The 12757-nt window shown below is 44.6% G+C and overlaps 1 protein-coding gene across 1 annotated transcript; it reads left to right on the plus strand.

The window, feature by feature from the left end:
- Positions 1-4655: 4655 nt before the first annotated feature.
- On the plus strand, positions 4656-12336 carry LOC309569866 (uncharacterized protein; the record flags this gene model as incomplete). Its single annotated transcript, XM_082275857.1, has 3 exons — positions 4656-4726; positions 6216-6226; positions 11531-12336. The coding sequence occupies 3 exons, from the start codon at positions 4656-4658 to the stop codon at positions 12334-12336; spliced, it is 888 nt and encodes a 295-aa protein (XP_082131983.1).
- Positions 12337-12757: the final 421 nt, after the last annotated feature.

The raw sequence follows: 12757 nt of genomic DNA on the forward strand, positions 1-12757 counted from the left end.
CCCTTGACTGACATTTTTGACACTTTTGGGGTTACCAGTGACATTACTGCAGTAATCAGTGCTATACATTTGCACTGTTACTGTAAAAATGACACTGGCAGTGAAGGAGTTAACTTTATAGGAGAGGGAGGGGTTAAGTGTGTCCCTAGGGGCGTGCTTCTAACTGTGATTGGCTGTGGCTACCAGTGTAAGAACAGAGATCAATGGTCCTACATAGTAGAACCGTGTGATCTCCATTCTTACACAGGGAAGAATGACAGGCGGCTTTGTTTACATTAGCCGTCTGCCTTTTTTCCGGTCTAACGGACGATCGCGAGTGCCCGGCGGACATGGGGGGGGGGGGTCCGTGACCGCGCGGGAGCGTGCCTCAGACGGCGCGCGGGAGCGTGCCTAGAGCCTCACAGGCTAGCAATGTAGCCCTACGTCGCTTTGCCTGTGAGGGGCTGACTGCCGACGTAAATAGTCATGCGGCAGTCGGAAAGCGGTTAATTCCCTTATTGGCATGTTGGTTATGTTAGAAGGTAAAAGAGTATTTACTGGTTTTGGCGCAAATTTATTTCAACTTAAAATGTTAGCTCTATGTGGCAGGTCGGAATTTGTTTTAGATGAGCATTTTCCAGTTCTCTACAGATGCAACAGAATCTATTGAATGTGGTCATTTCCACTCTGGTAAATAGTTTTCAGCATTTTGACCAGAATATTATATTTACACAGTATCCCTAAGAATATTGTCCACTTGGGCTCTTCCTTGTTGCTGTGGCTGTGGCACTTTGGAATCAGCAGTTCAGCCTCCAGAGCTTCTTAATGATGATTGTTAGAATAGTGTTTTTATGCAATTAACTGTCTAGGACATCTGGTCCTTCTTGGTCTTCATTTTATATTTAGGTTAAAGTTAGAAATTTTCAGGGTAGCAAAACATTTAATAGCAGATGCTTTGTTTTGCCTTGTGTCCAGTGTTTCAGGACACCAATTAAACCAGCAATGAGGAAAGGCCTTCAAATTCCTTAAAGCGGAGTTCCACCTTGAAAATTTTTTTTAGGTAAAAATACCCCCGGGACAGTCAGGGCTAGTGCATATTTAAGCAACAATAGCCTCTGAACTGTCCCGTTTCACTTACTTTTTTAGAAGAAATACTTACCCTGAAAATGTCTTGTCCAGCGCTGCCATCTCAGGTGTCTTCTTCGGTGACGTTGAAGTCCCAGAATGCCCTGCAGCCGCCCTGCTCTTCACTTCCAGAAGCTGCCCAGAAGCTGTTCAGCAGGGAATGAAGCGCCTGCACCGGAAGTGACGAGCAGGACCGGTGCAGGCGCATTGACTCCTGGGATCGATGACGTTCATCTCCCAGGAGTCAATGGAAGGAGGAAGTGATGGCGTGGGGCGCGGCTGCAGAGGGAGGAAGGAAGGTAAGTATATTTTCTTTAAAAACAAGGTAAGTGAATCAAAGAAAATTTTTATTATCCTATTGTTTTTCAGGTAATTTAGAGCAAGCGGGCGGGGAAAAGTTCATTTTGAGGGTGGAACTCCGCTTTAACACCAGTCTGTTTTTTGCTTGCAGTTATATGCGGTTTGATATTCAATTCCCTTGCTGAAACAACCTACATTATCTACGCCACTGGTTGCATCTCCTTTTAGGACTCTTCAGAAATCTTTTGGCCTTTTAATGACATGTATCAAAGTGGTTGCTTCCACACTTCTTCATCAAAAACTGTTAGTAGGAGTTTGAGATCCAATGACTTTGAATATAATTGTCGCTTTTGGTAAGAAGTCCTGAAACAGACTTTAGAAGCTTTGTTTATATGCTGCTATTGAGTCACAAATTGCATTCAACATGTCATGTAATTTCACCACTGCTATGGAATCAATCTGTTCTTCTGCATATAAAAGACTTCAGAATTGCTTTCCCACTCTGTTTAGTCTGGTTAGTTGAGGTAAGTTGTTAATTTGCTGGACAGAAGTGTTTGCAGAATCGGATTAGCAAGACAAAGATAGGTAGTTATCACTTCATGCATTAGGCCATTCGCATTGCCCAATAGAGCTGATTCAGCAATTTTCACTATTCGCAAGGCTTTCCTTTCTTTTTCTGTTCCATGTTAATGGCTCTCCTCTATCAGAATCATAATGTAAATCTGTTCGTAAAATATGTTGATTGTGCAGGATATGCAACTACTACATATGGAGTGTGTAGCGCACCCCCCAACCTCCTAGGGTCTGATGGTGACCCCCAGAGACAGAGAGGGCCGACATTCCTCCTCAGGGTGCAGATTACTAGGCATGGTGGGTGGTGAACAAGATGAACAGATGGACGCCAGTCACTTTTATGCTTTAACAGGAAGAAGTTTATTTCTCTGAACAGGAACAAAAATGGGAGAGAGGGTAGGGCACAGGACACCCTTAGTGAAAATAGCAGATTGGCAGACTCCTTACACAAAAATGAGGTATAGGCAGACAGCAGTACAGGAGAAGATCCTTTGAGCTTAAACTGATCTGGGAGGCAACTCCTCTCCCCCTAGAGACTGATCTGGGAGGCAACTCCTCTCCCCTGGCTCCAGTCTCTTGCAGCAATCTGTACTTCTGTAGAAACAGCTGTCTCCTATATCAAAAGCAGATAACTCACGGAAGGTGCAGGAATCCTGTGGATATTCCTGTCTGGGCACTTTCCCAGGCTCTCCATCCTATGGCAGAGTCACTCTTCCAAGCAGTGTATATGCTCTCAGGCTTCAGGCCTACCCAACAGCAGCAAATGCACACGCACCCACCCCAGACAGGGGTCTGGGTGGTAAAAGACAGATCATCTGACTTCCTCCGAATAAATAGCCTTTCCCAGCATGCACTGCTACCAGAGTGATTGGCTGGGAGAAACATACATATTCATAACCTGATTGACTGTAATTTATTACTCTAATGTCAAAGGTAACAGTGCCACCTACTGACAGAAGGGAGAACTACAGCCAAACCAGGATTAGGAAGAAAATCCAATGACCACAGAACTATAAATCAGCCAGGCTAGCTACCACCTAGCACAACTAAATTAACTAGCAGCCCTGTGTGACAGGAGTCACTTTGGGCATGGGGGTTGTGGACCCCAAATTCCTTTAAAGAGGTTGGGAGACACCATGTCCAGCCTTGTGTGGCTTTCTTATGTTTAAGTCACCCTGCATCTTTTATGGATGCAGGGTGACTGGGAGGGTGGTGTACACTAAGAATATGGTTTGAACTATTTCAAATGGGACAGTATATGCATTACCAATATCTCCCAGGAAATATGGAGATCTATCTTATTCCTATACACCAGGAGTCTTCAAACTATCCTCCAGTTGTTCAGGAACTACAATTCCCATCATGCATAGTCATGTCTGTGAGTGTCAGAGTTTTGCAATGCCTCATGGGATGTGTAGTTCCACAACAGCTGGAGGGCCGTAATTTGAGGATCCTTGCTATACACTGTAAGGCACAGGAAGTGCAATTCCTAATTTGGGCGTCCAGGAACTAGGAGAGACACTGTGTCTGCTAATTCAATGTGTATTAGCTGCAGAGAGAGGGGGGGGGGGGTTGTTTCCAGCAGCCCCTCCTAAAGAATGTCTACTGATTAACTAAGTACTTTTGTCTAAAATAGGACAGTATGTTAATTGGGTCTGAGACTATTGATAAGTATGTTAATGAGCTCACCTGGCTGTCTACTGAGGGAGGTAATTACACAGTCATTGTTCATGTGGTATTCTCAAAGTATATAAAAATGCTGGGTTTCTTTAAATAAAGTAGAAGAGGGTTACTCTTGATCGAACCTCACTACAGAGCCTTGTCTCGTACTTTCTGGGGGAATTATTGATGGGCTTCATGTATGGCGGATTGGAGTGGTCGATAGCTGTCCTGGTGTTCGGGAGCGGATTATCCTAGACGACTGTAACCCCTTTCATACTTGGGGTGTTGTTACACCCTGCTTAGGACAAGGGTGCTACAAGTGCATCAGGACATACTTTAGATGGCTGCCCTGCTCTTTTGGTCCGTCCTGCTCTTTGCATTTATTACGCGCGTCCCCATCTTTTATAATATTAATATATAAAAGAGATTAATAGTATGAATAGTTTACATTCGTATGTTTTCTAGTGCGGAGGATTTTATTTTTTCTCCTCTTAAAATTCCAGCTCTCCTGCAGGGTATATGGGGATGCTCATATTCCCTATTTGCAAGTGTGAGCTGTGTTGGATATCCTTGTTGTTCACCTGGAAGGGAATGATTTAGGTGGAGTCAAAATATTAGACCTTCTGTCAGGGATTCACTATTATGCGCAGGCGCACTGGCGCCGCAAACTGACGAACGCCTATGCGCGTACGCAGAGGTGCCTGGAATAGTTTGAGGCTACCACGGAATAGTTTGAGGCTACCGTGGAAGAGTTTGAGGCTACCCTGGAAGAGTTTGAGGCTACCCTGGAAGAGTTTGAGGCTACCCTGGAAGAGTTTGAGGCTACCCTGGAAGAGCCAGAGGCTACCATGAAATAGTTTGAGGCTACCCTGGAATAGTTTGAGGCTACCCTGGAAGAGCCAGAGGCTACCATGAAATAGTTTGAGGCTACCCTGGAAGAGTTTGAGGCTACCCTGGAAGAGTTTGAGGCTACCCTGGAAGAGTTTGAGGCTACCCTGGAAGAGTTTGAGGCTACCATGGAAGAGCCCGAGGCTACCATGGAAGAGCCCGAGGCTACCATGGAAGAGCCCGAGGCTACCCTGGAAGAGTTTGAGGCTACCCTGGAAGAGTTTGAGGCTACCCTGGAAGAGTTTGAGGCTACCCTGGAAGAGTTTGAGGCTACCCTGAAATAGTTTGAGGCTACCATGAAATAGTTTGAGGCTACCCTGGAAGAGTTTGAGGCTACCCTGGAAGAGTTTGAGGCTACCCTGGAAGAGTTTGAGGCTACCCTGGAAGAGTTTGAGGCTACCCTGGAAGAGTTTGAGGCTACCCTGGAAGAGTTTGAGGCTACCCTGGAAGAGCCCGAGGCTACCCTGAAATAGTTTGAGGCTACCCTGAAATAGTTTGAGGCTACCATGAAATAGTTTGAGGCTACCCTGGAAGAGTTTGAGGCTACCCTGAAATAGTTTGAGGCTACCCTGGAAGAGTTTGAGGCTACCCTGGAAGAGTTTGAGGCTACCCTGGAAGAGTTTGAGGCTACCCTGGAAGAGTTTGAGGCTACCCTGGAAGAGTTCGCGGCTACCATGGAACAGCCCGAGGCTACCATGAAATAGTTTGAGGCTACCTATCATAATTGGCGCCAAACGTCCTATTTAAGGGGAGTGGTCACACTGAATCCTTGCTGTGTGATCTTCAGCTCTCCTGGCTCCTGTACCTGAAATTACCTGCTGTTCCTGATCATCTGACCCGGCTTGCCTTCGACCTTGATTACCTGCTGCCTGCCCTGACCTCGGCTTGTCTGGACTACTCTTCTGCCTCATCCTAATCTGCTTATGCACTACCGGCTATTGAACCTGGACCTGGGGAATCCGGAGGACCACGACCTGGTGTTAGCACACAGCCAAATCCATCCCCACCATCAGGGGCCCTGGTGAATACCAGCTAGCACTTAGACTCCGCGCCTCTGGTGAACCTGGGTCCTGCTAAGATATCCTGTCAGCATCCCCGTCCTGGGATCGCACATAGTTCCAGGCTCATCATCCTGTGAGACATTCCTCTACACGTCAGGCTCTGCCACGACATCCCTGACACCTTCTAAATAAAAAGGGAACCGTTTTGTCTACAATTAATGATTTTCGGTTCATGGTAAAGTTACCATAAAATGTGAATTGATTGAAATGCTGATTTCCTGTATACTCATTATTAATGACTTCATTTTTCTCTGTTGTGAACTAAAGAGTTTCTTCAGAGATTTAGCAGTGTTTGGCATAGAGCCCAACCTTCATTGCGTCCAAATCTCTCTGTCTCTCATGCAATGTCAGTTGACCCTCGTTTTGGTTTGATGTATACATCTCTATACAAAATGTACAATTTTACTGCCAAAGGTGTTATGCTGCACTAAACTTTTTATCCAGCCTCTAGATTACTGCATTTGTTATTTTGGAGGGCCATTATTGTGGAAAAGTTGAGCTAAGAAAAAAGCACTTGTGTTGTTTAGCTTATTATTTTCTGCATATTATATCTTTGAGGTCCCTGTAACCAGGGATGTGTCCTTTTCTACTTACTGTGTAAAAGGGTGTCCCTCTTTATAATTTCAGAAATTTGGGAGGTATGGTTTTAGTAAATATATTGGTAATTGCATTTTGCAGTGCAGGATTGTAAAGAGTGATTGTTTAGGCTGCGGTGGTGGGGTGGGGCCAGCTTGGTAACCTGGCTTTTGGGTAATGTCGCCCACTTTGTGGGTGGACAGTGGTTGGTAGCAAAAAAGTAATGAAGGAACCAGAGAGACTGTTCCTAACAGAGGTTGCATAAAGGGATGCTCACATCCTGAAGAAGCGTGCGTCACGCACGCGAAACGCGTTGACGTCACACACTGCTGGCCACGCACCGATGGGAATTTCTTACTGGCCGGAGCCGCACCAAGTTGTTCTAACGCTTTGAGGTAGATGCCTCTACTTGTGAGTGCAGCGGAGGTGATGACTGTAACCACCACCAGGAGGCAATTGGACATTGCAACTCTGTTTAGCTATATGCTTCGTGCATGGACCCGGAAGTGAATCATTTGGAAACCGCTTGGAAGAGGATTCTCAGACGGAGCAATAAGGGATGGAGAAAAGGCCGTGACCACCGGATATCTACGTGCAGCGTGGGGACTCCGGTAATGCGGTAAGCACTCTAGTTGTATCTATAGCTTATGCTGTACAATGAGTGCGGCCGGACTTCCGCTAACCGTGTGAGTCCAACCGGCTGTGAGCCTGCGCTGTCTTTCTGTACACATCGTCTCTCCCTATGACCTCTCCATTTCTTCAAGTATATTATAGATGATTCCATGACTTCACAAGGTCCATTTCATCTGCCCCTGGATGTCTTTGATGTCTGGTTGCTCGACTTGCTACTTTTGACGTCATCAACTATAGCTCAGTCACTCCCTGACTCTTCATGATTTGGAGAATGGTAGACGATTTGCTGTTTTATTCACCTTCCTCCCACCTCATACTATCCCCTGCTGCTATGGGATTACTATAGAAGGTCCATTAACCACTTGGAGGGACTTTGTTTGTCCACATAGAGACCTACCTCTTGATTGCATATCGGTCACTGCCCGACTTGATTCTTGGGTTATATTGATACACTGTGGGGCTTTCCCTTTGTCTGAGTATTAGTTTATTCAGTCGGTTAGTGACAAAATTATATTATATATGTACGATTACAGACTCCACTAAGTGGTATGGAATGCCGATGTACTAATTGAAGTTATCCCTTATCTATCAAAGGCTGGATGTGGCATGCCGGCACTCCTCCAGCGGTCACTAACAGTATTACAGGGCCCGATTTTGGCTATATACTGTGGACCGCTGTAGCTGTGCCATTTTACATCCCAGTGGGTGGTGTGGCCAGTAGTGTGTGTATCTGTCATTGTGATGTTTTTATATGCTGTCTCGCGTGTGCTTTCACTGCATCTGATCCGTTTATGTATATCATGACCTGACTGATTGGGGCATGTTTTTACATGTCACACTATGCCCTGTTTTTCAATAAAGTTTATCAATTTTGAAATGTAGCAGTTGTGAGCATCCCTTTATGCAACCTCTTTTAGGAACAGTCTCTCTGGTTCCTTCATTCCTTTTTTGCTCCCAGTCTTTGGGTCACCACAGAGAGATCGGTTATCTGCATTTCACATAGGATTTTTGACAAGGTGTGGACTCATCCGCCCTATGTGCTCCTCGTGAACACAATGTGCATATGGCCATTGGGGATTTCAGTGAACCGCCGGTATTAACATCAATACCCTGACAACGTGTGGAGGTACTTGTATTCTCTCAAGTCCATATACTTGTTGCACATTCAAACTACAGAGCTGCACAGTCAGACTGCATGAATATAAGGTATCCTTTGCCATACAAACAGCCACCTTTGCAGTATATCTTCTGTGAGGAGACAACTAAAAGGACGCTTTTTGCTCCATACTCCCTTTAGGGATACACAGGTGGTGAATGCACGGTTATGTGTATATAAACTTCCCTGAAGAAGGAATTAGATGAACAAAAATTCTGAAACATGTTGGAGGATACACTCCCCTGCTTCATGAACCCCTAATGTATTATCCCTATCAGGATATGTATATGGAATGTTATTTTAAAGTCTAAATATGTTTTTTTTTGTATTTTGTTGAATTTTAATATAAATCAATAAATGTTGAAATTTTATATACTCTTTTCTATACCTTTCATTACTACACTTACCATCTCCAGCCCTTCCACTCAAATTCCCTACGTTCTGCAGACAAGCCTTTCCAAGCCAGAAGGGGCTCCCTCACCCGTATCTGGAGTAGGGGAACGTCTTCGCTTTTTCCGGACCCGTGGAACTTGCTCATTCTGGACAAATGGGTCCAAGACTTGATTCGGTTCGGCTACATGATTGAGTTTCGGTCCTTGCCTCCAGCAAGTTTATTTCCTTCCAATTTACGCCTGTCTCACGATTGGTTGCAGGGCCTTACGGGGCACTGCAGGACCTGTTAGCACAAGGAGTCATTGTGCCGGTTCCGGAGTCAGAACGTTTTCAAGGTTTTTATTCAAATCTGTTAACCGTTCCCAGGAAGGAAGGCAAAGTCTGCCCAATCTTGGACCTCAAGGCTCTAAACCATTCGCACGGTAGTGGCTTTCCTTCATCAAGGGGATCATTTGGCTTCTATCGATCTCAAGGACACTTACCATCATATTCCAATATATGTTGGGCACCAGCATTTTCTTGGTTATGCCGTGGGCGAGGAGTACTATAGATTTGTGGCGTTTCTTTTTGATCTCACTTCAGTTCCTCGGGTGTCCACAAAAATTGTGACCCCAGTGTTGGCCTTGCTTCGGCAGAAGGGGATCGCGGTACTAGGTTACCTGGATGATCTGATTCTGTGTGTAGAGTCTTTTTCGGTTCTAGAAGTAGACTTGGACATTACTGTGCAAACTCTACAGGAGTTTGGATGAACACTGAATTTTCAAAAATCAGCTTTGACTCTGTCCACCAAGCTGGACTACTTGGGTCTGATGCTGGATCCAGTATCAGTCCAGGTGTTTCTTCCACAGGCAAAACTGCTGAAGTTGCAGGATGAGATTTGTCTCCTGTTGTCCAAGCGTCGGTTGTCATCGCTCAGGACTTGCATGCATGTGCTGGGTCTGATGATCTCCACCTTTGAGGTGGTTCCGTTTGCTCAGTTCCATACCAGACCTCTGCAAAGAGAGATTCTTGTCAAAAGGAACAATGATCCGCAGCTGCTGTATGATCTTATCCTGTTGCGTCGGGGTACGAGAGGGTCTCTGATATGGTGGCTCCGCTCCCTGGTGCTTTGCCTGGGAAAGTCTTTTCTTCCCCTGTATTGGACAGTGATTTCCACGGATGCCAGTCTGTCCAAGTGTGGAGGTGTTTTGGGAGTATACTCGGCTCAAGGTATTTGGACTCGAGAGGAGTCCAGTCTGCCGATCAACATCCTGGAGATTTCGGCGATCAGGCTTTGCCTGTCTCAAAGGACAGGTCTGCAGGGATGCCCGGTGAGGATACAATCGGACAATGCTACAGCGGTGGCATATGTCAATCATTAAGGGGGCACAAGGAGTGCCCTGGTGGCCCAAGAAGTAGCCGGCACCTTGAGGTGGGCAGAACTATATGGTCCAGACCTCTCTGCTGTGCACATTCTGGGAGTGAAGAATTGGCAAGCGGACTATCTCAGTCAGCAGACATTGGATCAGGGAGAATGATCTGTTCACCTGGAGGTGTTTCATCAGCTGTGTCTCCGTCAGGGGGGACCTCCGATGTGGACCTCTCCTAGGTTTAGATCAACGTTTGGTTCTGAGCACCATCAAAGGCCAGATTTCCGCTTTGGCCATATTTTTCCAAAAGCCATTGCCGACGAAGTCCTTGGTTTACACTTTTGTGTAGGGAGTTCGGCATCTGGCAACTCGTGCAATCCCTGGTACCTACACGGGATCTCAATTTGGTACTGTCGGTACTTAAAAAACCTCCTTTTGAAAACATTTGTGAACTTCCTTTGCTCACTCTGTCACAATAGTTGGCCTTTTGGGTCCCTATTACGTCTGCACGTAGGGTGTCAGAGTTGGCTGCGTTGTCCTGTCAGTCACCTTACTTGGTGGTTCACAGGGACAAAGTGGTGTTACGACCCTATTAGGCGTTCCTTCCTAAGGTTGTCTCGGGGTTTTATTTGAATGAAGTTATTGTGTTGTCATCCTTATGTCCTAAGCCGAAATATCCTAAAGAAATTGCGCTACATTCCCTGGATGTAGTCCGGGCAGTTCGGGTGTACCTGGCTGTGACTGAGTCCATTCGGAAATCCAATTCTTTGTTTGTTCTTACGGATGAGAAAATGGATTGGTTGGAGAAGCATGGACTTTGAAGGCACTGAATAATTACAATTTTATTAAATCACAACTAAAATTACATCAAAATGTGAACATTGCGCCTCAAAGAAGGTGTTTTTAGTAAATGTAATCAATGTAGCTGATTAACAATATGCAATGTACAAATAAACAAGCAAAAATATTGATAATTGCAGTAGTTATTGAATACATCACAACAAGAAGATCGCATAAAGGGTGACAGGTGTGTGAGGCTGCCGTCCAACGAGATCGATGTTGTATTGGATATACATAGAATTCATAGAGCCAATTTGCTCGACATGTTTCGCTTAAATAGCTTCATCTGGAGCTAGTAGTGAAATGCTCTGTATATCAGTGTAGACATGTAAACAGACGTAAAGCCAGAGTGTGATGCTAACGAGGAGGGTGAAGTAAAAATGGCCAGGAGCAAGTCAGAGGCAATAGGCAACAATATGGAGCTTTATCCATATAGGATTATGCATCTAAGATATGTTGAATACACAACCAGTCAATCAAGCCAGTATGTAATTGTATATAGAAGATGAATAAGACAGGGCTGTTTGTTCAGGTAGATAAGCAGGGGTCGCTGCGCCAGCTCCTACATGAATCTTCACCCTCCCCGGATGGGGATACACCACCAAGATGGTCCTCGTAAAGGGGCAGGCTGCATTTGCTGTGACTCACGTTCCTCCTTTCCCTGTCAAGGTGGATTCTACGAGGGCGCTCAGTGTCTCCTGGGCCTTTCATCCTCAGGTGTGCAAGGCAGCTATGTGGTTGTCTGTACACAAATTTACAAAGTTTTTTTTAAGGCAGATGTACTTGCATCTTCGGATGTGACGTTGGCCGCAAAGTTTTGCAGGCTGCGGTTGCAGAGGCTCCCGTCTCTGGAGGGTGTATTTTTTCTTGGTGGTGAGCTCCAGTTGTTTCTGGTTGATCTCCTGTTTTACCTGATTTGCTATGTTTAGCCCTTGTTGGTAATTATATGTAACGGAATTGTACATTTGACGAAGATTTTGTAACACTATCTGCAGTAATAAGAGACAGGTTTTTACAAAAAGGTTATGAGGAGGAGTCCCTGGATCAAGAGATTAAGAAAACTCTTGATCTACCAAGGTCAGAAGTTTTAAAAACTAAAGATAGATCTGTGGACAACTCGAAGGAGTGGAGCTTTCTGTCTGACTTCTCGAGTGATTATAAAAATGTGGAGGCGATTTTTAAAAAACACTGGCCTATGCTGCAGAAAGATCGGGTATTGGGTCCAGTATTACCGCCCAACCCATCCTTTATATACCGTAAGGCCCCTAATTTTGGGGATAGGGTAGTTAGGAAAGTTTTAGATCCTCCGAATCTAACCTTCTTTCCAAATAGAAAGGGTTTTCACACATGTGGGCGGTGCAGGGCATGTTCCTTCACAAAATCTAATTTAAAGAGAAGAGTTGAGTTTGAGGTCCCTGCAATAGGGAAACATTTTAAAATTCAAAACTTGATTACTTGTGATACCACCCATGTGGTATACGCCCTTATGTGTCCCTGTAACCTTATATATATTGGTAGAACCAAACGGACTGTCAAAAAACGGGTGGGAGAACATATCACCAACATTATTAATGGTTTTAAGTACCATAGTGTTCCCGAGCATTTCAGGAGGTTCCATAATCAGGACCCTAGTGGTCTTCAATTTTGGGGTGTGGAAAGGGTTACCCCCTCTTGGAGGGGGGCCAACTGGGTGAGAGAGCTATCTAAATGTGAAACCAAGTGGATATATCTCACCCAGGCCCTTGTCCCCAAAGGATTAAACATCGATTTGGACCTCAACTGTTTCATAAGTGACTCGTGATGAACACTATAATGTTGAGAAGCCTGTGGGATGTGTATGTATATATCCATATCCATTTATATTTAATAGTCATTTATTTATTTGAGGTCAGTTTATATTTATATTCATATTTATATCCATATATCCTTGTCTTTTTATCCTTCCATTTTTAAACCTTTTTTAACCGTTCTCATTCATTTTTATCCTTCTTATTGATCTTATTGATTGGAATTTGTATATATTCAGGATTTTATAGATTGTATTTTAATATGCATGTCGGCTTTACATTAATACATCTGAGTATTAGGCCATTCGTGTATATGTTTACATTGGGGTATTTAGAGTACCTTTGTTTTTAACATATTTTTACATTTTAATTTTCAATGCATGAGGTTTATTACCAAGTGTATTGGGTGTCATGATTTTATGATGTATTGTGCAT

This window comes from Pelophylax lessonae (assembly GCF_965119305.1).
Source record: "Pelophylax lessonae genome assembly, chromosome: 13".
NCBI classification, from domain to species: domain Eukaryota; kingdom Metazoa; phylum Chordata; class Amphibia; order Anura; family Ranidae; genus Pelophylax; species Pelophylax lessonae.